Raw genomic sequence first — 27,156 nt, 5'->3', positions numbered from 1 at the left:
TTGAATTCCGCTGTCAAAAAGTTCTTTCAAACTTTTAAAAAACCCCATCATGATCCAATCATAAATCATACTGAGAGGAGGAAAACAGCTGGTTTTGCTGAATTTCCTCGCACACAAAATCGGGCCAGGGTGAGAGGAGAGCTGCCGGCTTCCCAGTGCAACCTGCTCAGTGGCGCTCCCTGGGTTCGGGGCTCTCTACAGAAGCCATGCAGCCAGGAGGAGGAGCACAGTCACAGCAGGCAGGTGGCTGGGCCCGTTCCCGTTGACGACCACAGGGTACCCATAGTGGGTCCGACACGGTCCCTGCAGCTCCTCAAATGCAATGGGCACGTCGTCAGGTGCGATGGCTTCAGAAGACATCCTGTCCCGCACCTGGGCAAGGAGAAGAACAGGTCATGGGCTGGGCTGGGCGGAGGGAAGAGAGGACCTGCAGCCTGGGTGGCGTACGTCTGAATCTGCACACAGTGCAGGGGCAATGAGAAGACGGGAAGGGGAGGCCGCCTGGCGGCAGAGTAGAACCAGGCTTTGCAAACCACAAACAGAGGTTCTCCAATGCCACCTTCCCGCCCGTCCCGCTGGCGGAATCTGCTGGTCTTCACTGTACCTGCTCCACTTCCTTGAGGACTCGCAACAGGTTGCCTGCAAGAGCCCCCCTCACTTCACTCTCCATCCAGTTCCTCCTCAGGAGCTCTGCAATCAAGTCTGGGTACTTGGAGACATCCTCTAGGCCAACTGGGACGCTGCGATGTCAGAGAGAGCCGAGATGAGCCCAGGAGCAAGAGAGCTCAGGCTTCCTTTCTGGGAGGGAAGACCTCTCAGGCCAATTGGCTTCCATGCACAAAGGGGGGGGGGTACTGGCTACCTCCCTGAGGCCTGCCCTGGACTGTGCTGCTGGGAACGAGATACTGCTGGGAGTCTCTCCTTCGGGTCTTTTCCACAAGTGCACCTCTAAGGCATGGAGACCACCTCGGCCTTGCTAGACCCCTCGGTAGGCTGTCCTAGGCAGCTCCCTGTCTCCGGGGAGCAAGGCACACAGCCTCAGGCCTCGGTGTTCTCAGGACCAGCCATGCACAGAAGGGGCTGTCTGTCTGGCAGGGTTTCCCCCCACCCCATACCTGGAAACTCCATCATAATCTCCTCCAAGTCCAACAGCCTCCGCCCCGGCTGTGCGCTTGACATAGTCCATGTGATCTGTCGGCAGGAGCAGCCACAGTTCAAGAGGGGGCCGTGGGTGCTTTGACCCCCCCCCACCCCTCTTCTGGCCTCCTTCCTCACTCTCTGACTTACCGGCTACCTGAGCCAGGGAGGCATTAGAGCTGCAGGACACGTACTCATTGTAGAAGTTGACCATCACGAGGCTGCGGGTCTCTTTCTAGGGGAAGAGAAACAGGAGCCAATTCAGGATCATGATCTCGAGTCCAACAGCACCTGACAGACCAACTAGATTTCCAAAGTACGAGCCTTCGAGAGTCAGTTCACATGGAGGAGCTGCCCGGGAGGGGCTGGCACCCTGAGTCACGGCACCTTTCCCTTGCTTTCAAGGCAGGAGCTCTGATTACGCTCATTCAGACCCAGCTCCACTTCCCATCCTGACTTCCGCCCTGTCCAGCTGCACATCTGTGTAAGATTTGTAGCCATTGTGAAGAGTTAAAAAGCTGCCCACCACAACCTAAATCGATCCAACAAAGAGAACACTCGATCTTCTCTGCACCGTCCACTCCTCCGGAGAAAGTGAGGCGATGCTGGCCCTCGCATGGGCCGCAAATACAGAATTGCCTGTTCTCTCCAACGTCAGGCTGGGTGGGCCAGCTGAAGAGGAGTCAAGTGGGAAGCAACTCTACCGGAAAGAGCAGAGGCTCCACCCGTGCTCTCCCCCACCCGTGTCTCCGGCACAATCCCACCCCAGCCCTGCTCACCACTCGGCGGAGCACGTCGTCCGGTACGTTGCGTCGGTGGGTGCAGATTGCATAGGCAGAGGAGTGGCTGAATATGACTGGTGCTTGGGAGACGCTCAAGGCGTCATTCATGGTCTCCACAGAGACGTGAGCCAGGTCCACCATCATGCCCAAGCGGTTCATCTCCTTAACCGCACGCTGCGCCAGAAGGAAAAACTGGGAAGATCCTGCTGTAGGAACTAGAAATCCCTGCCCAGGATTGTAGTGGGGGGATGGGGGGACGGGACAAGGGTGCTTTTAAAAGCAGATGATTTTACGACTCACAATATCAATACTTTTAAAATAGTAAAGGGTCCAGTAGCACCTTTAAGACTAACCAACTTTATTGTAGCATAAGCTTTCGAGAACCACAGCTCTCTTCATCAGATGCAACTTTATTGCTGCATAAGCTTTCAAGAGCCACAGCTCTCTTCATCAGATGCAACTTTATTGTAGCATAAGCTTTCGAGAACCACAGCTCTCTTCATCAGATGCAACTTTATTGCTGCATAAGCTTTCAAGAGCCACAGCTCTCTTCATCAGATGCAACTTTATTGTAGCATAAGCTTTCGAGGACCACAGCTCTTCGTCAGATGCAACTTTATTGCTGCATAAGCTTTCAAGAGCCACAGCTCTCTTCATCAGATGCAACTTTATTGTAGCATAAGCTTTTGAGAACCACAGCTCTCTTCATCAGATGCATCTGACAATGCTTCTGATGAAGAGAGCTGTGGTTCTCGAAAGCTTATGCTACCAAAAAGTTGAATTTGTCTTAAAGGTGCTACTGGATTCTTTATTATTTTGCTACTATAGACTGATATGGCTAACTCCTCTGGATCTAATGCTTAAAGCCAGCTGGAACCTAAATGGGCCTGCCTTGAGCATTTTGTGAACCCACCCTTATACATCAGACAAGCAAACCAAGTGGGGCACCGTGGAGACCTGGCATGCCACCCGAGGAGCAGAGGCCTGGCTTGGATTGCATGGTTTGGGGGGACGCACCCTTGTCCTTCGGGACTGCCTTCAGCCCTTTGCCTTTCCCCAGAGCAACACGGATCTCAGGGCATCTTTGCACTGGGAAACTGGATCTTGATGTGGTTGGGAAGCAGGTGATTGCAACAGTTTGGGGAAATAAATCGCTGAGCATAACCCCCGTCTTGTCCAGTGATTTTCTCCTGGCGAAGGATTGGATCTTTCATGTATTTAGAGGCAATGGAGCAAAATGTCGCAGGAGCCCCTCCAAGAGGCAGAGAGACCCTTGCTTCAGCAACCACTCCCCCACCAGAGCAGAGCTCTTCCGCCCTGGCCGCCTTCTTCCTTAGGGCCTCCAACTCACCTTCCCAAAGTCAGACAGCCCGTGGTGAACTGGTTGCTCTGCTGTCGTGTCCACCAGCCAGTTATCAGCCCTGCCGAAGGAAGCACATTTCCCACGAGGAGGGAAGGAGGCACAGAGGAGAGACGGACTCAGCCCTCCCCCTCAGCTTGCTCCTCTTCAACGGCTGAGTGATGCGCCCCTGCCCTTCTCCTCCGTCTCACAAAGTCCATGCACGTGGCTCGTGTCTTGCACAATGGGTGCAAACCTGCCTGGCTATTGCTCCTTTGGACACGGGGTGCAGGCTGGCTGCAATTACTCTGTGGCAAGAAAACTACACTCTGCATATCTCTTCATCCCCTCACCCCAAATTACCCCACAAATTACACCAACCTGACCTTACCAGGGAGTGTTGCAGCTGTGAGTAAGGGTCATGTAGCGGACTCCTAGCTGGTAGAAGGTGCGCAGGACGCCCAAGCTGCTATCAATGGAGTGCCCACCCTCCACACCAATCAGGCTGGCCACATGGCCACTGCGGAAGGCTTCCTCAATCCCTGCAAGGCAAACATTTCCTGTGGGCACAGGGTCAAGTACAGCACAGGCCACAGGAAGAGGCAGGGCAGCTGCGAGGGGCAAAGCATCTTCATACAGCACTCTAATGGCCTGGACTCTGCTCCCATGTTGTTGTATTCAAAAAGATGCCCACCACTTCAACAGAAGGGAAAGGGAGACGTTTGGCAAAGGCGGCTGCTTCTGTTGCTGTCTTGCATGGAGGAGAAAGGTGGCATCCGCTGAATTGTCCCTTCTATTCCACTGGTAACGGAAACTGGCAGCATTGCCAGCCTCTTCAGGCCGGGCACCATCGCAGTTGATAATAGCATAAAAGCTACGCCACCAGGTACGGGGCCTTCGTGGGCAGGAGAAGGTGAAGGGAGCCCTTGCTGGGGCATGGCTGATCAAACTGGCGCCTCTCTTGGACTGAGAATCTCCTTAAGGCCCGAGCAACCCCTTTCCCCAACCAGGGAGTGACTTTCCCGCCTGTGCCCTCTCCCCCTTCCCTTACCTGCACTGTCGGTGACACACACAAAGGTTGCTGGGTACTGAAGACACATACGATGGATGACGTCTATCTGTTCCAGGGTTCGCTTCACAGCATCCTTGTTCTGGGTCTCACAGGGCACATAGGCTGCCCAGAACTGACCGTGCAAAAAGGAAGCAAAAGGAGCGATTTAAGAAACACACACACACACACACACCTGGCTGGCGCTTGGCACCTGGGTGAGCTGATAAGATGCCTTGTATGTCCATAAACATTCTCACTGATTTAGTGGGGGGGCACAACTGCCCACTGGATGGTAACAAGCCGTACAATCAGTTTGGATTCAGAGCAACCTCGCGCGTCTCGCAGAGGCAGGCAGGTCTGTGCAATGTTTGAGGGCAGGAGGCAGGGCACGCAGCGGATCTTAGCCCCACAGAATGGTTCTCACAACACACACCGACAGCTGGAAAGCTGCCTGAATGTGTGGCAGGAGTTTCGGTTCATTTCATTTTTTAAAGATTGGAAATGTATTTTTAGAAGAGCTTCTAGAGTTAAGAAGCTTGCAAAATTGCGAGAGTCCCGCGCTGTCTGCTCTCCTACGTTCTGTGCCTCCCTTCCACTACCTGTTAGGCCTTTCTCCTACCTGGGCCCCCACGCGACCAGCCTGCAGCTTGGGGATGTTGGTGTGGGTGCCTTGCAGCTGAGACAGGTTAGCCGACTCCAAGGAGAGCTGGTTATTGAATCTGCTGAGCATCTGCCAGGGTAAGTCGTTGTGCCTAGAACCAGAGAGGGCGAGACACTGAGAGTGGGGCCTGGCCTTTGGAAGGCAGGCAGGCAGGCAGGCAGGCAATCAGCACTCGGGCACCACCCGTTGCGCCTGCATCTCACAGCCTAGACCCAAGTTAGATGCCTGCCAAGTTATTCTACAGCAGAGGATGCCGCAGTTCTGGGATGTGGATCTGGATGCCTCTCTCTTTTTGCCACGTATTCCTATTATAGTTGATCTTAAAGGCTAGCGGCCTCCTGACTGGAGTCTGACTGGTACCCTGCACCTTCTAGTCCTCTTTGATGGCATACTTAAGGCATGCTGAATGCGGACATATTCTCTGTTATAAATTAAATGTTCTAGCCAGTGTCTGACACCAGTGATGCATGCGGGGGGGGGAGGGGGACACACACAAACAGTCCTGATACTTAATCCACGTAAAATGGAGGTGCCTTTGGTTGGTGACAGAGCTGAGCTGGGCGTGGTGGAGAGTGCCCTCAAGTCAGAGTTGACTTGTGGCGACCCCTGGTGGGGTTTTCATGGCAAGAGACTATCAGAGGTGGTTTGTCATTGCCTGCCTCTGCAACCCCGGTCTTCACTGGCGGTCTCCCATCCAAATACTAATCAAGGTTGACCCTGCTTAGCTTCTGAGATCTGGCTCACCTGGGCTATCCAGGTGAAGCTTTTTTAAATGAGGCTGCCTTCCTTTGAAAACTCAATTCTGCCACTTGAGAGTGCTGCTGGATTCGACTGCCAGGATTTGCTCAGAGTGGGAAGGCTTCCTCAGAGGAGCCCCTTTCCTGGTGGAAGGCACCTGCCACAGCAGTTCATGCACCGATCTAAACATCAAAGTGTGCTGTGTGTGTGTGTGTGTGTGTTCAGAAGCTGGTCTAGAACTGCCAAGCTGTTGGCTCTGGGCAAGCCCTCAGGGGACCTTGACTCCCCTTTTCTATCAGTTGCGCAGGCTGCCGATCAGTTTCTAAACTGCTTGAGGCCATGAAATTCCGCCCAGCGGGTGGCCTTTTTGACGCTGGCCTACAGGGGCTTTGGAATACCCTTCTGCCCCCCCTTTCCAACAGTGTCCTTCAGCCCCTGTTAAAAACTACAGTATCCAGCAAGGCTTTCTAGCTGAGAATTCTGGATCTCTTATTACAGATTTGGGTGCTGGTTATTGTATTTGGCCGGGTTAACTGACCATGCTCTAGTTGTAGCACCTGAAGCTTCCGACTGTGCAGGGCTGCCTTCTGCCTTGGCTAAGGAGAGGTCCCTGCTGGGGCGGCTGAGCAGCTTAGAAGAGTCTAGAGCTGCCCAGTCCAGCTGAGAGCTTCAGCGTGAATTGACCGCCCCCCCTGCAACTAACTGACCGGAGGACACAAGGGCAGGTATGCTTTCCTTGATTTTCTTCCTCTGAGGGCAAGTGGCATTTAGAAAAAGAGAGGGTGGAAGTTAAGCATGGCTGCTTTTCTCCTTAAGAAACAAAGCTTGTTTTCAAAGCGCTCAATGTGGCTTGTTAGAGTTATAACTGAGCCCAGGGGTCATTTCGTAGAAAAAGAGCTGGAGGGACTCATTAGTATAGCTCATTAGCATATGCCACGCCCCTTGACATCACCATAAGTGTGTCGCTTGCATATGCCACACCCCCTGACATCACCTACCCTGGCTGTTTTGGACCTAATCCTGGCCATTCAGGGCCAAAATTGGGCCCAAAATGGCAAAAAAGGGGCTGAAAATGGCTGACAAGGGGCCCAAAATGGTCAGGATCGGGCTGCTGCTGAGCGGGAGAGTGACCCACCACCCGTCAGAGGCCCTATCTGGGCCGTTTCGGCCCCAATCCAGGCCGAAACGGGCCCAAAATGGCTGAGAGCCAGGTGGGTGGGGCCACCTGTCATGTGACCTCTTTGGGGAACTGCTGGAACTGCGTTCCTGTGCGTTCCCCCTCGAAATGAGCCCTGACCAAGCCATTATATCCTTGCCTGAGGTGCTTTGGGATGATTAAGCTGGGCTAAAGTCTGGGGAAAGCTCTCCTCAGCCCTCTCTCCACCCTTCCCCTAAAAACTTGGCATTTTGTTCCTGACGCACTTTTTTCTACAATGCTCTTTCTTGGCTGCTTCCATTCTGGCTCTGGTTGGTTTGGATTCCTGGCTTGTGATTTTTGCCTTCCCATCAATGTCATCTCCTTTTGTAAATTGGCTTCTGAGCCAGCAGAGCTCAGCCATAATAATAAATAATAACATTCGATTTATATACCACCCTTCAGAACAACTTAACACCCACTCCGAGCAGTTTACAAAGTAATGTCATCTATTAAAGCATTTTAGTAGTGATTAAGAACATCCCCTTCCCAAAATAATCCCACAAGTAAATGGTTTGGAAGAATTTAAGAAATAATATAATGTATGAGTATAATCAAATACACTGTGGTAACAGATCCCTTACTTTCTATGGATACAAACTCTAAATCAGTCCTTTGTCTTCTGTTCATAAACTGGTAAAACTGAAACATTAAGACAAGCACCCTGTGAGGTGGGTGGGGCTGAGAGAGCTCTGAGAGAGCTGTGACTGGCCCAAGGTCACCCAGCTGGCTTCAAGCGGAGGAGTGGGGAACCCAACCTGCCTCTCCAGATGAGAGTCCTGCCACTCTTAACCACTCCACCAAACTGGCTCGGAGTGGAGGATACAGCCCAAGATTTCTGCTTTTGGCATACTGAGCCTGTTACGTCTACATTCCTCTGCTCCACTGCTTGCTTTCTGAATACACTACTAAGGCGTAGGCAGATCCCTGCTATAGGAGCTTAAGATCACCCTGCAGTGTTGGGACCCCAAACCAGCCTCATCAAGGAAAGAAAGACGCTGTGTGTGCTCAGAATCCCTTGCCCATTAGAAGCCCCAGGCCCACAGCGCTCCCTTTAGCTCTGCACCGATATTCTGCCCTGAACACCTGCAGTCTCCTATTGTTAAGGTGGCCTGCAGCCAAGGGAGGATCAATGGAGCCAAAGTCCCTGAGGCTTGCCTGACCCAAAGGCCTCTGTGCTCCATATCCTCATTCCAGAGCCTGCTGAAGCTTGACAAACATTGGATGACACGGAGGACAGTCACCCGGCCCTCGCTCTCTAACCATTAACCTACTGGGCAGATCTAGCTGGGTGGGAAAGCCAGAGCCAAGGAGCAGCAGAGCTGGGCTGGCCTGTCTTGTCCCAGGTCACACTGTGCATCCCCTACAGGATGCCTCTGGAAGGCCTCTAGGCTGGGCAGGGAAGCCCAAGACCCCTTTCTGGCATTCAGGGGGGCTACTGCCTGGGCGGCTGCGAGCCAAGTTTTGTTTGTTTGTTTGTTTGTTTGTAGTCTGCTTTTCTCACTGAGATCCAAGTTGGCTTACAGACTGCAAGTGAAAACAATATAATCAATAGCTGGGACATCTACAGGGCAAAAGTACAATATGAGCAACGGTTGGGGCATTCAGTGAAGACAGATACAATAGCGCATGGTCTCATCATAGGGTTTTCAAGGCAAGAGGTGAAAAGAACTAAGGCTGTCGTGCTTTGGTCACATCACGAGAAGACAAGATTCTCTGGAAAAGTCAGTAATGCTAGGAGACGTGGAAGGCAGTAGGAAAAGAGGAAGACTTAACACAAGATGGCTTGACTCAATATAAGAAGCCGCATCCTCTGGTCTGCAGCATCTGAGCAAGTCTGTTAATGATAGGACCTTTTGGAGGTCTGCGGCTGGTATTTGGGGAGTCTGGCAGAAGCAAGGGCTCCTTTAGATGGCCATAACCCAGGATTCTGGAGTTGGCCACAAGAACTCAGGATTCTGAGAATCTGAGAGATGTTCTAGTTGACACCAAGTACCGTCAGCAGCACCTTCCATTTCAGCTGGACTCTTGCTCCTCAGCAAAATAATTTCTCTCTGCCTCTAGGGAACTACGACGACTGCTCAAAGAAGCTCTGCAAAGCTGGGACGCCCCTCTGGGAGACGCCTGAGCCCAGTCCTGCCCACATGCACTGGGGTACAGCTGCCACTTGGACCAGGTGTGTGTGGCCTGGCCACATTCATGTTCTGAGAAGCTGCATGTGTGAAAGGAGCCACTGTCCTGAAGCCATTCCTAACGCCTCAGGCATGCCTGTTAACTGTTTCTCCCAGCAGTGAAGCCTGGTTATGGCCTGCAGCTCTCCCGATCTCCCTCAGGAGTGACCCCCTCCCCACAGAAGGCACCGTCCGGGTGAGTCTTACCCATCTATGGCAGGAGTTGTGTTCATGACCCTCTGTGCCGCCAGCAAAAATTGATCTGCAGCGCAGAGCAGGAGGCCTGAGAAGAGCAGGCAGCTGGGAAGAAGCAGCATTCTGCCGAGAGGGCCGGCCTGGGTGCTGCGAGGCTTCTGGGAGGCACCTGAGCTTTTCTGCAGGGAGTTCCAAAAGCAGAACTCCAAGGAATCGGCCTCCGGTCTTTGATTCCTGTCCCAAGCTCAGCCAAGCAGATGTGGGATGACACCTCGTCAAAGTATCAATAAATAACTGCTTGGGAGGAGCCAGAAAGCAATCTCAGCCGGCAGAATTCCCGCTGCCTAGTACGCAAGGGTGAAGTTGGGAAATGGGCTTCTGGCCCCCTCCCCTTCCGAGGGTAATGTGTATTTGTGTATTGCAGTGGTGCAGTTACAGCCTGCTAGGGAGACCCTTGGCCAAGCCTGTGAGCTGGGGCCCTGCGCTTCCATCCCAAGGTCCACCCCTAGTAGCACTGCTGCAGCCAGACCGTGTTGGGTGGAACGGGGAGGAGAACAAGGGCTGGCGGAAAACAGTCTCCTAGCTGCACAACGAAGACGCTTCCCAGAAAGACCACAACAGCGGGCCCTGCCCTGCGACGTCATCGCTTTCCCATCTTCCTGTCCGGAACGTGAGGGCCAGCATGCCCACGCCCGCCCTTCCTGTCTGGGCATCCCGATCCCATTCTGCTGTCTTCCAAAGCTTCTCTCAAGAGCGGCAAGGTGCAGAATCACAGCGGCACGGCGGTTTTGGCATCTCCGCATTCTCGTGCGTCTGGGCCCTCTGTAGTGCCAAGAGGCAACGGTTCTTGTCCACCGAAGGATATGGAAGCAAAGCCCCTGGAACAGGCCAAGGGAGCAGCATGGCTCTGAGGCTCTGCCTGGGCTGAGCTCCACTGCTGGGGCAGCTGCTCAGGATGTAGATACTGTTTGGGACACAAGAGTCCCCCTTAGCCTCATGTTTATCCATACCTGACCTTGGGGAGAGGGAGACCTCCCTAAACTAACTAAGCAATGGCCTGGGGTCAGTGGTATCCAGTAGAGCCAGTGAGGCTGTCCTCCCACAACTCCTGTACCAGGCAGGCACAAGTTTAACATATCAACACTCCACTCCCAATAGCACCTTAAAGACCGAGGAGATGTCGAGGGTGTGCGCTTTCCAGAGCTGGAGCTCCCTTCCTGAGAGACACATGATGTATCTAGGGGAATTTTGACTCTAGGAAGCTTATTCCCCGAGAATCTCGTTGGTCTTTAAGGCGCCACTGGACTCAAACAGGGATAAATGCGTATCAAGAGAGAAAAACATTCACGCCTGTGATGGATATTCAGGGAGAAGCTGCGGCGCCCCAAGCGAACGCCTTGGATTTATGATGCTCTTCCGATTCAAAGTGTGTCTCAGAGCCAAGCTACAAGTGGCGCTTGACACAGGCTGTAGATGCAGAGGAGTTAGCCGTGTTAGTCTGTAGTAGCAAAATCAAAAAGAGTCCAGTAGCACCTTTAAGACTAACCAACTTTATTGTAGCATAAGCTTTCGAGAATCATGCATCTGACGAAGAGAACTGTGGTTCTCGAAAGCTTATGCTACAATAAAGTTGGTTAGTCTTAAAGGTGCTACTGGACTCTTTTTGATTTTGACACAGGTTGGACACTTGTCAGCTTCTCTCAAGTTTTGATGGGAAATGTCGGCGTCCTGGTTGTACAGCTTGGCTCTCCATTACAGCTGCAAGACCAGGATGCCTACATTTCCCACCAAAACTTGAGGGAAGCTCACAAGTGTCCAACCTGTGTCAGGCGTCACTTGTAGCTTGGCTCTCAGATGTAACTGCCAGCTCTGGGCACTTCGGGGCAGGGGCAGCAGCTTCGGGCATTTGCCGAGAGGGGCTCGGCTGCCCTCACAGCAGCTTCTGCAGCAACGAACGCGACCTTCGGGAAGGCGCCGCACTTGTCTGGGTTGTTCCCAAACGGTCGCGGAGCAGCCCGCCCGGTGGCGCCCGGTTGCGCCCAGCGCGCAGCGCGGCGTGGCTGGAATGAAGCGGAGCCCACCGGGCCGGAGGCGGCCAGGCCAGGCCAGGCCAGGCGCGGCGCGGCGCCGCGGGGCGGGAGACGCACGAGCCCTCCGGGCGGGCCCTGCGCCTCGGGCTGGGGAGGAGCCGCGGGGCGCCTCTGCCGGCCCTGCAAGGGGCCAGCGAACCTCCGGCGCCGAGGCCGCCCCTCGCCGCCCGCCCGCCTGCCCGCCCCTTCGTGGCGGCCTCCTGCGCCCGCCGCGGGCCAGCGCTGCCTGCTGCGCGCCGAGCGCCACTTCCGAGCCCGCAGCAGGAGCCCGACGGCGCCGCCCCCGCAGCTCCGCCCGGCCCGGCGGCATGGCCCGGCTGCACGAGACCGAGACCTTCGCCGGCCTCGCCCTGCCCGGCCACCTGCACAGCCAGGAGTCGCTGCGCGCCGCCGCCGCCTTCCCCTTCCGCGCCGCCGACGTCCTGCTCGTCTCCTACCCCAAGTCCGGTGAGTTGGCCGCGGCGCGCGGGGCGAGGGCTGGCGGGCGGGCGGGGCAGCGCAAGCCGAGCCCGGGGCGCCTTCGGACGGGGCCCCCCTCCCGTCCCGGATCTGAGAGGAGCCGGGCGGCCCCTAAGCTGGCCCCGGCGCCTCCGGGACCTCATTCGCGCGTCCCTTTCTTGGCTTTTAAAATCACAGCACGAATTAAGAAGATCAAAACTCCTCCAGGAGGGTCGGTGAGACGGACCCAGGACGGCACAGGCGCCGGCCAGCCTGCCCTAGGCACAGCTGCCTTCTGCTGCCAACTTGCGGCGAGGGGTTCCGCAGACAGATTGCATCCGGTCTCGGGGCACCCTTACAGGCTTCACGTGCAGCGGCCAGCAGCCTTAAAAGTCATAAGGACCGGGAGGATTTGGGTGGAGTGCCTGACATTCTGTTTGTTTGGGTTTTTATTCTGCCCTCCCGCACCAGCAGGCTCAGGGCGGATCACATTTGTAAACTTTAAAATTACAACCACATTTTAAAACATAACAGGTATAGAATAAATATTTTAAAACAACTGGAAGCTGCAAACCAGTTCATTAATCCATTTCCAACCGTCATTGAGAAACAGTTTAAGAAGAAGGAAACTTCTTTTAGGGAGGTGGTCAGAACCTTCGCTCAAGCGGGCAAAGAGCATCGCAAGGCAGCCTGCGGCCCCGGGAACACGGGCGCTTCCGCCTCTGCTCGCTGCATCCTGTAGATGTGCACCTGAGCTGCACCTTCTCCCACACTAACATGGGTCCTGGGGTGGCTCTAGCCAGGCTGACAGTTTGCCATGCCGGCAGGTTCCTGTTCCAGCCTGCTGTCCGTGGGCAGGTGTTGCTCTGCCCCTGCCAGCTGGGTGAGCCTAAGAGAGTAACAGAGCACTGTGTGGGAACCGGTCGTGCTGGCCCCGCCTGCTGCATGCTTGCACCGAGCAGGAAGATTTTGCCAGAGAGCCGTTCATTGAGGAGCGTCCCTGCTAGAAAGGATCCACAAGGGAAGGCATGGGAGTTTGGGTCCCACTGGGGAGAAAGGCGGGGTGTAGAGGAAGTAAGCTAGGGTTGCCAACCTCCAGGTAGAGGCTGGAGAGCTCCTGGAATTACAGCTGATCTCCAGGCTTCAGAGATCAGATCCCCTGGGGAAAATGGTTGGTTTGAAGGATGAGCACTGTGGCATTATACTCCTCTGAGGTCCCTCCCCTCCCTAAACTCTGCTGTCCACCCCCCAAATCTCCAGGAATTTCACAACCAGGAGCTGGCAACCCTAGGGGGTCGGGTGGAGGTGGATTCTGCAGCCAGAGCAGCAGAGTTCACGCCAGTCTTCCAGGACGGTTTACATTTTTCAGCCTTGGTCTCCTGGGCCATCTGGCATCTTTTCAAATTAATAACCACACCTTCTGATTGTAGTGTAGTATGTGCGTGGGTTTATATATTGCTGCTGGTTGAATTCAGCATTTTATACATTTGACACAGTAATCCTTGAACTGCTTCAATTTGCCAGCAATTGGGAGTTGTCCTTTATGCCTACTCTATGTGGAGCCCCTCTTTTTTTGATGGGCTCTTGTTTCTTCATTTGCGGTCTGCAGTGTGACTCAACGCTCCCGTGCCTTGGCATGCAGGCCCACTTTTTGCTATTTGTAGTGTATAACTCTTCCACTTGACTGTAACACTTCCCTGTGGCGGGGCATGGAGGGAAATGGCTGTAGCTGACAAAAACTCTGCCACAATTAAGCCACTCGCCTTTAAGCTGTCCAAAGACTCTTCGCCATTTCTAGCGGCAGTTTTAACGCATGAACCTGAAAACAGCAATCTGTGAAAGACCTTTTATTTGAGAACAGAAGCAAGCTCAGAATAAACAAAAATTCACAGAGGCACAGAGATACATTGAGTTTCACAGCTATGGACTCTCAACTCGACTGGCCTAGGAATCCGGCAAGTTGTCAGTGCCATACACATTTTCAGCACACATTAAATACCGTTGCAGACCAAAGAACTCTGATGTAAGGGCAGTGATAAACCACAGTTTTTCTTCACCTCTGGAGCTCAGATCAGAACTGCAAGTTCACTTATTTATCACGCCGTCCTGGCTGTTTGGTTAGAAACTCCACATCTCTGGTTTAGGACAGAACATGAGAGTTGCAGTCTCTGGTGTCATGTGACAGGCATTTTACAGGACAAGGAAGACGTCACAAAGAAAGAAAAATGTATTATAATAAACTGGCCACATCATCTTGAAGAAGCAAGCTCAGAACGGCTTCCCCCCTTCCTCCCGGCCCCCTTTCCTGGCCCTAACTCAGCAGTGCTGGTCACCACACCTGGGAGCTGCCCGATCAAACTGGTTTGGAGAGGGCTGGAGCCAGCCTGCCCGGAGGCAAGGGAAAGGATGTGAAGGAGGCCCTTCGCTCCCCAGCAGGGAGAACTGTGGGAAGGCAGCTCCCCAGCGCCTCGGAGCAGCTCTGTACTGGCTGGCTAGGGTGGGAGCAACTCCCCCCCCCAGCCTGCTACTGATCCTTGCAAGACAAAGAGCATTCCTACCGGGTGTGTGTGGGGTGGGCGGGCTTTGCTTCTTTTTTGACCAGAGGGAATTTCTGCAGCTGCAACTTTTCCTTCCCGGAGCATCGCAGGAGACACCTGGCAGAATTTCCTCACCAGGGTGCCACAGACCAGGCTGGGGCCAGATGTGAAGGGGGCGGAGGCTGGGAAGGGGCCAGGATCTGGTCTGGTTTCAGCTGGGGGGGGCCACTCGTACCAAGTCCCCGTGGGAGGAGGTGCCGTGCATGGGCAGAGGGCTGTTTTTGCCTCAGCCAGCAACACCTTTCGTCAGGCCTCATACGGCTGATCTGGGGGAGGAAGGAAGGAACGTGGTGTCAGGGGGAAACCAAAGTGTCGGGGGAAGCGTCTGCACTGTGCTTCTAGGGGCTCTTGCTTTTGCTCAGAGAGCGAGCGCAGTTGTGCTCGGGCCCTTTTCAGCCTTGCTCTCCAGCCCTGACCTTTCGGTGTGCCCTGTCTGGTTTGCATTTCTCTGAAGTTTCCATGTGGGAGGGGGGCGGGGTTGATGACTTGCTGTGTTCACTTAATCATTTCCTACAACGATGTAGAGGGGAGGGTGCCCTCAAAGCCAGCCCGGAATGACCTTTACTGACGGAGGGTCCCTCCGGCATGGTTGCGTCTGCTTCAGGGCTCTGCCGCTGCCCTCTTTCCTAGGCACCACGTGGATGCAGGAGATTCTGACCTTAATCAACAGCAAAGGAGACCCGGAACCAGCCAAGACGGTGCCCAACTGGGCCCGGGCCCCCTGGCTGGAGCATATCTACTTCAAGGAGGTTCTCCAAGAGACTGAAGGACCACGCCTTTTCACCACCCATCTGCCCTGCCAGGTGTTGGCCGCTGCCCTGAAGAAAGCCAAGCCCAAGGTGAATGCTGGGAGCTATGTTTAAAAGACTGGGGTGAAAACTGCAGTTCCAGGGTCCTGGGACCCCCCTGTTTTGCCCACTCTGCTCATGGAGACCGGAAATCAGTCAAAGTAGTTCCATACTGAGGGGAGTTGGCTGAGGACTGTCTGGCATGCAGGGCGGCCGGATCAGTGGGGCAGGGCCCTCGGAGCTTCCCTTTCTGTCCCTTCACGTGGATGCGGTTCCATTTCCATCTTGTTGCCTACCATAATTTGCCCCATGTGGGAGTGCGAGTGAAAGCAGCAGAGGCACTGTGAACACCTAACGAAACAAAAAAAATGTATCTAAAGAAAGAAAGAAACAATATTAAATGATGTCTGCAGTCTCATATAGTCATTGAACCATATAACACGACTGCCACAAAAAAACTCAGAGGCTTGACAATTAAACATTCAACAATAAAGGTCACAAACTTACAAAGATACTGCAATAATCAAGTACAATAATAAAGTGCAGTGTGCTCATATACAATGGGTATCAACAGGGCTTTTCCTGGGAAAAGAGGTGGTGGAACTCAGGACCACACAATGACATCACTTTGGGTCAGCTGGAACAACGGGAGAGTTTTTTAAAGTTTAAACCGACCTCGGAGAAAATGGTCACATGGCTGGTGGCCCCGCCCCCTGCTCTCCAGACAGAGGGGAGTTGATACTGCCCTCAGTGGCATGGAGGGCGATCTCAACTCCCCTCTGTCTGGAGATCAGGGGGCGGGGCCACCAGCCATGTGACCATTTTCAAGAGGTGCCGGAACTCTGTTCCTCCGCGTTCCAGCTGAAAAAAAGCCCTGGGTATCAATAAATATAGGTAAGAAAGTGACCAGTGCTTTTAAATATAAAGTGACAGTGCCTCAAGTACACGTAGTATACAATGTAAAGATACTGAATATACAGATTTCAAAGGGAAATGTCCAAGTTCAAAGGAGGAAACAATTCCATAGCTGAAGTGAAACTGCAGTTACTTTTGTTTAGCAAGTTGTTCACGGTGCCGGCGCTGCTTTCACGTGTGGTTTCTTCCACGTGGGAGTAAGCAAAACTCCCTGTGCCAAAGGAGGCCAACGGGAGGTTTCTGGGGCCTAAATATCCCGGCCCACAGAAGCCCTGGCCCCTGCCACCGAGGACTAGCTTACCTCCAGCACCTTCTGGTGCCCGGCATGAGAGCATCATGGCATGGACGCCCTTCTGAAGGATGGAGCGCTTTAAACACCCAAGTGCGGGAACCTCTAGTAAGTGTGTATCTGTATAGATGAGGGGAAATTTTTAGAGCAGAGGAACCAATGGGTAAGCATTCGTATTGGGACCTCCAAAAAATAAAGCAGGTGATACAAGCTGGGGACTTGCAAAAATGTTGCAGGGGGGAACAATTTGGGACCCTCCACCTCTACTGCTCCAGGAATCTCAAAGATCTCAGGGCTCGAGTGGGTGTCTTCTCCTCTTCCTCTCTTCTATTGTATCTTTTAACTGTTCTGGGCAGTCTGTCTCTTCTGATGCTTGGTCATTCCCCATCAGGTCTGCTTGGGGTTCACTTACAGTCTCACTTTTTGCATAAGTAGACAGTCTTTTGAGTATATAAGAGCAAGATCCAGGTACAATAGCACCTTAAAGGCCAACTAGATTTCCAAGGTACGAACTTTTGAGAGTCCCAGATCTTACTCTTCAACTGGAGACCAACATGGCTGCACACCTGGAACTATTCTCGGTAGGTAGATATAATGTTTGCTATAATGATCTTCTTTGCCTTCAGAGGGGGATTATGCAGGAGCTCAGTTTGAAGTCTTGACCATGGGGTATTGAAAGAAGCTTTACACAAGAGGAAGAGTGAGGTAGTGCGCTGCATTGGTTTACTTGTTTGTCTGTTGACATGGACTTACACAGCGTAAGTCAATATGACTAACAGCTGGGACATTCAATAAACAATGGAATAGGGTAAGCAAATGCAAAACCTACAGAAATTTGAGAACAAGCAGAGTTGAAATAATGTGGAAAGAAAGCACAAGTAATTAAACGTGAAATATTAAACAGCACATAAATTACCCAGTAGGAATATACTTGCAGCAACAGACGGTATAAGTAGTATAATCAGTAATCTCTCTCCCTTTACTTATGCTTCTCTTTTGAGACCACCTCAATACAGTACAGGCCTCCTATCTGAGTAAAAAGCCCTCTTGAATAATTCAGTTTGGCATAGTTTGCAGACAGCCAGGCGACTGGAAGATTTCCTGACCTCTTCAGGCAGGCGATTCCATAAACTGGGGACCACCACGAAGAAGGCACGGGTATGGGCAGCTGTTGATTTTGCCCATTGGCAGAGTGGTACCTGCAGAAGGCCCTGTTCAGAGGAGTGAAGCTGCCGTGATGGGACACAGGGAGAGGGACCTTTCGAACGTTGGACTGAGCCTGGGTTCAGATCCCCGCTCCGCTGTGAAGCTGGCTGGGCACTGTAGGCCCGTCGTTCTTCCTTGGATCAGCCTCTCTCAAAGGCTCATGGTGAGGAGGACAAAATGGAGCCTGGCTGTTCCTTTGAGGAAGGGAGAGAGAAAAGTGTGACAGGCAGAGGTAGAGGCAGTGAGGTGGCTGGTGTGTCGCCCTGGATGATGTGTCTGTCTTTCCCGCACAGGTGATCTATGTGGCCAGGAACCCCAAAGACGTGGCCGTGTCTTTCTACTACTTCTCGAGGATGGCCAACTTTTTCCCGGACCCTGGCTCCTTTGATGACTTCCTCCTTCGTTTCTTGGACGGCACTGGTGCGTGGGATGTGTGGGGTGTCCCCGCACAAGCATTGTGGTATAGACTCATCCAGAATTGGGGCTCGAAGACTGGAAAGTGCTCAGAATTCTTGGCTTGAGTTGCTTCCGTGTTTTCTGGGAGACAGGCAATGACTCCAACAGGTTGATTTTATTGCTAAACCATCAAGGTCATCGCAGAGCTCAGAGAGCGTTAAGGTGGCACTAATCTGGGAAGGCAACAGATAAAGAGATACCATTTTCCTCCTTTGGGCTGAATTAGAAGTCAGTTTGCATGAAAATCTTTACAATTTACACTATCAGTTTCAGTGCATTCCTATCTCAGCTTTTGCATAACAGCTACAATTTGGGTGGCTTTCAATGTTACACGTTACTCTTGACTGGACAATAAATATTTTTTAGCTAGATCCTCAACATTTGAGACCCCCCTTTACAAGCTCTCTATTAATTTCTCTTTGGGAATCTTGTTTAAATGGAGGACAGAATGACATGCTATCAACTGAACAAGCTCCATAAAGGCTGATCTCTAACTCAACCGAAGTTTTGCGCTCCTGTCCTTGAAAGCATTTGAGCAACCAGGCTTGTCGTTGTATTGTGGAAGGTGCCCTTGAGGATGCCGAGAGCTTAAAGTGTGGAGGCAACTCTTTTGTAGCTGTGTTATTTTAATGCATTGCAGCGATGTGTGTGTGGAGGGAAGAAAAGCAACCAGCACCCAAATAATTCTGTGTTCTGAGAAAGAAAACTGGCTCTGCTGATCTTCCAGATATTTTCACACTGGCCCCAAGTTCCCATTTCTCAGATTGTGAGGAGGACAAAATGAGACCAAATTATTTTGGTGTCACACGGGGATCTTTTTGTTCCCCACCAATTCCAAGATATTTATTTCAAATATTTATACCCCACCTTTCTCCAAGGCAACTTACAGTGCATTGAGCTACACTTTTAAAACCAGAGGAACTTCTACAGGAACATAAAACATGTTGCTGATGCATAAGGTGGCGGGTGGGGGCGGGGGAGGCTGCTTTGCCTGGCAAAAAACGGCAAAGAAGCAGTTTCCTTTTCCCAGGGCCAAGAAGGGATTGGGCTTGCTCAGGGCTGCTGCTTCAGCAAGCCCTCAAGGGGGTATGGGGGCAGCATCATGAGGCCAGTAGGGAGGTGCCTGCCCCCCAGGGCCTCTGCTGCCAGAGGGGCTTGTCTTGAGCCTGTGCTGGCACAAGCCCAGGAGGGAGGATGGGCAAGCATTGTGGGGCAGGGGGGAAGGAAGGCCCTTGGGCCTGGTTTTCCCTTTAACAAATTAAATTTGGAAAATGACCTTAGCCATGAGTGCAGCCCCACCGTCACTTCAGGAGGAAGTTGTAGGAGGGAGCACGGACGTCTAGCAATCTGTCCAGAGGGAAGAGAGAAATTTGGAGGGTGAGGGGGGTTGAAATAATAGATTTTTACATGCTCAGCCTTCCTTTTAAACAGTTCCAAAAAATACTGAAATTGTCACAACAAAGCCTAAGCGGCATTGAGTGCCCTTTTTGCATTCCAAAGAATGCCATCAGAGTTCCAGAGGCACATCCAGAAAACCTCAGATGAATTTGTTTTGTATAATTTCCAGTCCCCATCCCCCCACCCCCTGCTTTAACCGAGGAAACTCCCAGAAAACAGCCACAGGATTTGCTGTGGAGACAGACTGGATTGGCTCTTGGTGCTTAAAACACTTCTCACCCTCTCTCTCTTACTGTTTGGTGAGCATATGTGGAAACCAGAGCTCTGACCGCACTTGTGCAAAACAGAAAGAGTTTCAAATGTGCTTAGATCAGCTTCCAGGATAGGGTTAGGCCCCTACAGGAAAGCTGATAAGTATCTGCATCTCAGCCTTCTGCTCTTAGCAGTGCAGCCTAAATGGCCGGTTAATCCGAGCCGAGCAAAACTGCACACAATTTGCAAAGACCTACAGGTTTTTAGCTCAGCGAAGTGGCAGCTCCGCTCCATCTTTTCCTGAGAAGCAGACCCCCGACCCCATTTATCTCTAGGGCAATTCCAAGTGTGACTACTCAGAAGCAAATCCCACAGATCACTAAAACTCCAGTAAGTGGGCCTCGGATCGCAGACTCAGCTGAGTTGAGTCCATTCCTTGATGATTCCATAAATCTTGGCAGGGATTCAGGAATGCAGTTTTCCAGGGAAGTGATGGTGGGTGCTGCACTTCTGGAACTTCCGCCTTTCACACAGCTGACTTGTTAAAAGTATAGGAAGATGAGGCAGGGCAAGGGGCGAGGCTGGAGTCTTTCCTGCAGAAGTCTGTGGTTCTTCCCCTCCTCTGAAACGGTCAGATTCTGCCCTTGTCGTAGAAAGCTCCATGGCACATTTTGTGAGAACTATGGGGTGGAGGGAGAAGTGCTGGAGCTTCAGGCCAGAGGGGGCTTGAGTGGGGAGGGGCGGCCCCCGCTTTAGGAGCCCAGAGCCAGCTGATGTGAGTTGACCATCACATGGAAGGGGCTGGGGGAGGGTTGCCTCAGTGGTCTGTGGGCCTGATCCACCTTTTCTCCCTTGTGCAGTGCACTATGGATCCTGGTTCGAGCATACCAAGGGCTGGCTTGGCAGCCAGAGGGAGCTGGACCTCTTCTGCATCACTTATGAGGAGCTGCACCAGGTGAGCTTCTGCCTGTCAGCTCTAAGGCTCGTCCCAGAATTGGGCAATCCAGAGAGTGAGCCGGATGTGAGCAGAGACAGGTTGCGCGGTTGGAGCATTTCTGTGTTCTTTAAGTCATATGTGCCATGATGTTTCAGCATTTTACGCTTTCCTCCCCAACCCAGGTTCATAAAAGCCGCCCCCCCCCACACACACAAGTGATTTCTCCCTAGGATTACTCTGTGCTCGAGCAATGGTGGTGCAGTATCCAGGGGACCTCCTCCATATTAGAACATTTGTTGAGGGAGGATTCCCACAAGCTCTTTCCCCCAGCTAGCTTCTCCAGATGGGGAAAATAATATTTCCGCAGGGCTCGAGAAGCAAATTGCTGCCTCAGGGCAAAAGGGAACTCCCCTGCACTCCGTTTCTGTTACAGTTGTGAATGAGTGCAGGGTGGACTGCAGTTGGCCCGAGTGTCCTGGGTGTGTGTGGGTGTGGGTGTGTGTGTGTTGGCTAGTGCCTGTGACCTGACCGGGGAACATGTCTTCCCCCTCCATGCTTAAGATGTCATTGTTTGGTCTTTTCATTCTTCCTGTAATTATTATTTGCCGCCAGGGAATTCCTGCTGGAGCTCCTTGCTGCGGTAGACCGGCAGGCAGGCAGGCAGGCAGGCTCATTCGGCTTTTGTGAACATTTTTTTCTTAAGAAAGGAAAACGCTGGCAAGGCTGGCCACTTACTTCCAGCGAAGCCTCACCACATGGGAAGCTTTCGACATCTGTCTGGGCTAGAAGGGGGTTGCCCTGTCCAGCGTGGGAGGGTGCATACATTGTGGGTTTATGAGGCGCTGGACTCAGTGGCAGGTTCAAGAGAAAGGCACGACACGCCAAGTTATAGTTCCAGTGGTGTATTGTACAATATTTACAGGTGGATATACAAGACGTATTATGTTGACTGACAAACCTGCAGAGCCAGAGCCCCAAAAGCAAAAGACTCTGCTCTCTTATATAGTGTATGCTAGCCTATCACAGCCATAGTGCTGACTCACTGTGCCAGCCCAAATGTCCTTGGCATACAGAGATGAAATCATCACCTGGCTAAAGTCACGTGATAGCTAACTGTCATCTTGCTACAACTCTAGATGACTTTAATCTGTCACTGCTAGCACGTATACCTCAACACTCCTCCTAGGCAGCTTGAGTGACATTAAGCTTATCTCTTAATTGTATAAATTGTTCAGTGCACAAACATTTGGTAAACAGATCCGCAATGTCACAATCAGTGGAACACCTTTGCAGCTTAACAAATCCTCTGCTCTGTTCTTCACATTCTGATAAGGAATCAGGATGTGTTTACTCCGTGACTTTGCTCCAAAGTCCTCGGCTAAATGTTGAGCAGCTGTGTTGGCGCAAAAAATGGAAATGGGGACATCACAGCTGATCTTCATATCCTGTAAGAGTTGATAAACCCATTCCAATTGTATAATACATTTGCTTATAGCAGCATATTCGGATTCACAGGTAGCTACAAGAGATCGTTTAACAGACTTATGCATTACCAGTGCATCGTTTAAGAAGACCACCAGACCGGTAGTTGATTTCCCATCTGGGCGGGTCTGCCCAGCTTGCATCGCAATATGCTTACACCTGTAACTCTCCAGACACTTTGAGCACAAGCTTGAAGTTTATTGTTCCCTTGAGATAGCGAAGGATACGTTTGGCAGCTGTCCAATCTCTTTTGTAGGGACAGGACCCTCTTTGACATAGTAAATGAACCGCATAACTAATGTCAGACTAACGTTTTGTTGATTGTTTTAAAGCTAGCATGACCCAAGTGACGATGCAACAAATGTATACAATTCAAATGACGATTCTTATTAGTGACTACTACTGCCTTAGCTGGAGCATTGTTTACCACATACACATTATTTTGGAGCAACCCTTGTACCCTTGTACTCAACAGAAAAAGGTGAAGCTCTTGGTGGAATAAACGTTAGTTTTGAAGGGACTCTTGCTGCTTTACTAGCTAAAGAGCCAGCACCAACTCCGAGGCAGAGACCAGATGCGTTGCTATCCTGCACTTGGCTGCTGAGTGGGACCATGGGCTGGTTAGCGCAGGCTGCAGTTTGGTTGGAGTGGTTTAGGGCCAGATGGAAGGCTCCTGTGGGCCAGATGTGGCCCTTGGGCTGTAAGCTGCCCACCTCTGCCTTTGAAGCATGGCACTCCCTTAAACAGCAAGGCTACCCAGATCCACAGGGTGGGGTTGCCAACTCCGGGCGGGGGGGAGCACAGGAAATGCAGCCATCGGCCTGCATGGAGCTCGTGTTGCTTGTTTGGTTCTGGAATTTTTGGTGGATGCTCTTGCTACTCCGAAAGGCTCTTGGAGACAGTGGCTGCTTGGATTCCCCAAGGCCACCCTGAACTCTTGTTGGCCCAAACTCTGTTGTTTCACCCCAGCTCAGTTCCTGAGCCCTGACCTGTTGTAAGCAAAAACTGTCCGGCTATTCCGTTGCATTCCACCACCAGGGCAATTCTTGTTTTTGAGCATAACGCATTTCCTTATTAGGTTGAATTATGTCTGTGGCAGCTTGCTCTTTGCCTCTTGGGTCTGTTAAGATGCCTATAAAATATGCCTGCTCCGCCTGGGCAGTTGCTCCCTCCGGCTCATCCCCTCCGCCCCCTTCTCTGCCCTGGCAGGACCTGCGGGGCTCTCTGGAGCGCCTGAGTGCCTTCCTGGGCTGCTCCCTCCAGCCAGGCCAGCTGGACGCCATCCAGGAGCACAGCAGCTTTGCCTCCATGAGGGAGAACGCCATGGTGAACTGCTCGCTCATCCCTCCAGAGGTCCTGGATCCCAGCAAAGGCCAGTTCATGAGGAAAGGTGAGCAGGCGGGAAGACCGGGGGGGCCCTGCAAAGACCACCACGGCCAGCACCCTCCCTGCGGGCTGGCAGAGCAGTGGGCTCCTTCCCGAGGCTCGAGGGTGGCCTTATCCAGCCGGGTGCCCAGAGGGCGGGCAGCTCCAGCCCGAGTCTTAGCCAGTTCGTCTGTTCTTAGGTATTGTTGGGGACTGGAAGAACCACTTCTCCCCGGAGCAGAACAGTCTCTTCAACAAGCGGTACCAGCAGGAGATGGAGGGCTGCAACCTCACCTTCCAGGGGTTCATGGACTGACGGACGGCAGGGCCTCCCGTTCTGAAAGCCCAATCCTGCCTGCGGAGGGAGGTCTTTAGCCGTGCAGAACCACCTGCTTCCACTGGCCGCAGAGATCTTCCTCCGCCCTGCTTCCTAAGAGCCTTTCGCTGGGGGTGGCTGAAACTCAGTGAGGCTGGCCATCATCCCGGCGTCTCTTTGCAGGGGGAGGGAATAGGGGCTGTGTGCTGCACGAACTCCCAGCGACCTCTCAGGTTTCCTCTCCTACAGGTGTTGCCAAAGAATTCTCCCAGGTGCTGACAGTTGGCTTTGTTTCCCCCTTTTTGGAAGGTGGGCAGCTGGTTTTCTGCAATTCTAGAGTGGCTCAGCTGCCAAAAGGTCACGTTCAAAGCCAGCTCCACTTTGCCACCAATACCTGGTTCCTTGCCCCAGAGTACCCCTTGGGCTTCTTAGCAGGGGACAACAACTGGCTCTTGCTGGCTTCCCCACAACCTCTTTGTGGGATTGGGGGGAAGAGGAGGCAGAGAGCAGCTGGAAGGCATAGTGTACATCTGCAAAACTGACCCGGTTTAGCATCAGGCACGGGTTGGGTAAGGCTGGTACTGGAGGAGCCAGATGTCAGCTGCACTTTGACTGCAAAAGGAGAAATGGTGGTCTCCAATGAGCATTCCGGGAGGGCCAAATAATTCCCCAGGGGTGGCTGCTGCTGTTGGAATTAAGAACAACAGGCAGGTCTCCACAAGGATTTTTTGATCGGCTTCACCAAGGCCATACCCCTGATAACGATTCTGTTTTGCACTCACACATTTTGTCTACTGAAGGTTAAACTAGATGAGACACCCGCGTGCCCTCTCAGCATTTCTAAAGCAGGAGTGGAGCCCTGTAGGAGGGAGGTGGGAGATGGGTTAATAATTCTGCCACACCTCCCCATGTGGCTTTGCCTATTGAAACCCCCCCCCCCCCCAAATCTGTGTTTGGGTCCTGGTTGCTGGGAGCAAGCGAGACTCGCAAATGGTTTAAATGATATTATAGATTGAATATATTCGCCTTGAAAGAAAAAGAAGAAAACAGTATTCCTCCCTACAGATTCCCCCATTTAGGTTTCCCCAACATTTTTAAAAAGTTAGTCACAGATCTCTGTTTCGATGCCACGCATCTACCTACGAGGCACACACGGCTGTACTTCAGATTCAATAAACTGCTTGCTCAGCGCCATCTTGTGGTCATCTCGGACGCTGCTAAGCCTCTGAGACCGAGGAGGTCCGGCTCCCCTTCCGCCAGCATGATGGGTGCGGGACCCTGGGGACTGCCTCTCTGCCTGGGGCCCCTTGTGGCTCATGCAGCTCCCGCGGGTGGGGCTTGTGGCTGCTGCTGCAAGCGCATCTTTTCCAAGGTTTTTTTCTTGGCAAGGTGAACCTGACCCACCTGGGAAGGGCTTCGGATGCTGAAACTGACCAGCTTGCTGTGCTGGAAGCAGCCAAGCTGACGATGACGTATTTGATGCTGTGCGGTTTTCCCAAAGGAACGTTGGGAAGTACACCATGAGGTGTGTGGCTTTCCTGGGAAGCGTCTGCCACAACAACACCCCTGTGCATTTCCTTTGGGTTGGCACTACTCAACAACAACAACTTAATGCCCACTCAGAGTGGTTTACAGCATGTACTATTATTATCCCCACAACAACAATCACCCTGTGAGGTGGGTGGGGCTGAGAGAGCTCCGAGAGAGCTGTGACTGACCCAAGGTTACCCAGCTGGCTTCAAACGGACGAGTGGGGAATCAAACCCGGCTCTCCAGATTAGAGCCCTGCTGCTCTTAACCACTGCACCAAACTGGCTCTCAACAGCACACTTCATGATGCTTAGAAAGCTACAGAGTGGGAGAAAGTTCTCAGATGAGGGGAATATGAGGGTCTGAACGGCACAGATAATATGCTGAAGCGGCCCTTGGGTGCCTCACCCTACCTGTGAGCCAATGGGACAAAAAGACCAGGAAATGCCCCACGTATCCTCTCACGTACTGGTCTGAAATGCCCTGAGGGGATGAGGCGTTAGCCCCTAAAGATATTGGGGCATCTGCACAGCGTGACCGCACACTTCTCCAGTGCCCCCTGCCTGGCAGGCACAAGGGAGGCCACTTCTCTTTGATGCCAGGCACCTCCCCTGCTGCAGAGAGTGGGCAGGGGGCTAAGCCTCCAACTCCGCTAAGCGTCCATCCTTTACCCTACGGACCAAGGAGCATGCCAGCTGCCGTTCAGGGCACAGGAGCAGGGCCAGGAAAGGAAGCGGACAACTGCCTCTGTCTTCTTCAGATTATTGGTTCAGGGAAACCAAGAATCTTCAGTGTGACAACATTAGTGGAAACACTACCAATATTTAGGAACAGCCCAAGAGTTAATGCAAAAAACCTTTATTTTTATTTAAGCATTTTTAAAAAATTAACACAATGTCCTCCTCTCCAAGAAAAATACCAACACTCACGTATCAGAAAAGCGGAGAGAAGGGAGAGTCTTATCTGTACATCTCTATACTCCAGAACGTTTTGTAAAAGTCTGGACAGCAATAAAAAAGATGAATAACTTTAGAAAGATTTTGAGGGGCACAAGACCGATTTAAGCAATTTCATAGCACAATCCATAGATATATTTTAAAATTCAAGCACAAAAACATTACAACTCTAAGCAAGACAAATACAAATTCACAATTTTCCACAATCCCTGGAATACAACAGTCACCAACTGAGGGAAGGACAAGGCGTGGAAGGGAAGACGGCAAACCAAATAGCTGATGGCCGAGAAGACTGCTTATTTTCTGAGCACAGCACCAGTTGAGATTAGTCTTTTATAGCTATGGGGCTGTCCAATGGGTTTGTCCTGATACTGTCGCCACCCCTGATACAGAATCACCCATGGCGAGTTAGCCTAGAACTTGAAAAATATCCCTAGAAAGAGACCTCTCCCCTCTCCCCCCATATGCACCCCAGGACTTCGTTTCAGCACACAATGAAATGCTTCTCTCCCCTCCCAGAACCCCCCCCCCTTCAGTTTGGGGTGGAAGTGAAGTAGCCCCACCCCTTTGGTATCCTCCACTCCTACTTCAGGTCATTAAAAAGTCTCATATATAAAAATTAAGGAAGAGGGGGAGGAATTTGCTTTCCTTTAAAGGAGGGCTGATTGTGCTGGAAACACCCCCCCCCCAGTTCAGGAGTCTGTGGGACTATTGGGAAAGAAGGGCGGATTGCCTAAGGGCTTCCTCGCCTCTGTTAGTGGGTTTGGCTGCCTCACACAAGCTTCAAGGTGCCTCTCTAGGAAACTGCCCTGCTTTGGCTTTTCTGGGGCAGAAACTCCCCAAGAAGAGCGGGTCGTGGGCTCCCGCCTGAA

The 27,156-nt window shown here is 52.3% G+C and overlaps 2 protein-coding genes across 4 annotated transcripts; one reads left to right on the top strand and one right to left on the bottom strand.

Annotated features, from left to right (window-relative positions):
• DPEP1 (dipeptidase 1) lies at positions 1-10,270 on the bottom strand. Its single transcript, XM_055000768.1, has 10 exons — positions 9,282-10,270; positions 4,929-5,061; positions 4,310-4,442; positions 3,650-3,800; positions 3,271-3,340; positions 1,917-2,093; positions 1,288-1,372; positions 1,116-1,191; positions 605-740; positions 1-372 (listed from the first exon to the last, which is right to left on the bottom strand). The coding sequence occupies exons 1-10, from the start codon at positions 9,389-9,391 to the stop codon at positions 196-198; spliced, it is 1,248 nt and encodes a 415-aa protein (XP_054856743.1). The 5' UTR covers positions 9,392-10,270; the 3' UTR covers positions 1-195.
• LOC129344222 (sulfotransferase 2B1-like) lies at positions 9,107-24,992 on the top strand. 3 transcript variants are annotated; one of them, XM_055000771.1, is made up of 6 exons: positions 9,107-9,270; positions 15,025-15,233; positions 17,886-18,012; positions 20,559-20,653; positions 23,327-23,507; positions 23,683-24,992. In XM_055000771.1, the coding sequence occupies exons 2-6, from the start codon at positions 15,036-15,038 to the stop codon at positions 23,796-23,798; spliced, it is 717 nt and encodes a 238-aa protein (XP_054856746.1). In that variant the 5' UTR covers positions 9,107-9,270; positions 15,025-15,035; the 3' UTR covers positions 23,799-24,992. The 3 variants fall into 3 exon arrangements, with proteins under 3 accessions (XP_054856746.1, XP_054856744.1, XP_054856745.1); XM_055000769.1 differs by lacking the exon at positions 9,107-9,270 and adding an exon at positions 11,577-11,806; XM_055000770.1 differs by lacking the exon at positions 9,107-9,270 and adding an exon at positions 11,718-11,806 and having other exon boundaries at positions 11,996-15,233.
• The last annotated feature ends 2,164 nt before the right edge of the window (positions 24,993-27,156 follow it).

The sequence above is a fragment of the Eublepharis macularius genome, chromosome 16 (assembly GCF_028583425.1).
Source record: "Eublepharis macularius isolate TG4126 chromosome 16, MPM_Emac_v1.0, whole genome shotgun sequence".
Lineage (NCBI taxonomy): Eukaryota > Metazoa > Chordata > Lepidosauria > Squamata > Eublepharidae > Eublepharis > Eublepharis macularius.
Note: the sequence above shows the minus strand (reverse complement) of the source record. Positions and strands in the feature narration are given on the sequence as shown.

Bases quoted from the DNA above. Each gene is read 5' to 3' on its own strand.
- LOC129344222 (XM_055000769.1), top strand. From the start codon at position 11,668: ATGGCCCGGCTGCACGAGACCGAGACCTTCGCCGGCCTCGCCCTGCCC. The intron at 18,013-20,558 runs GTGCGTGGGATG...TCCCTTGTGCAG, and splicing joins TCGTTTCTTGGACGGCACTG to TGCACTATGGATCCTGGTTC. The intron at 20,654-23,326 runs GTGAGCTTCTGC...CTGCCCTGGCAG, and splicing joins CTTATGAGGAGCTGCACCAG to GACCTGCGGGGCTCTCTGGA.
- DPEP1 (XM_055000768.1), bottom strand. From the start codon at position 9,391: ATGCTGCTTCTTCCCAGCTGCCTGCTCTTCTCAGGCCTCCTGCTCTGC. The intron at 4,443-4,928 runs GTAGGAGAAAGG...TTGCACGGTCAG, and splicing joins CTGGTCGCGTGGGGGCCCAG to TTCTGGGCAGCCTATGTGCC. The intron at 1,192-1,287 runs GTAAGTCAGAGA...TCCTGCCGACAG, and splicing joins CTCCCTGGCTCAGGTAGCCG to ATCACATGGACTATGTCAAG.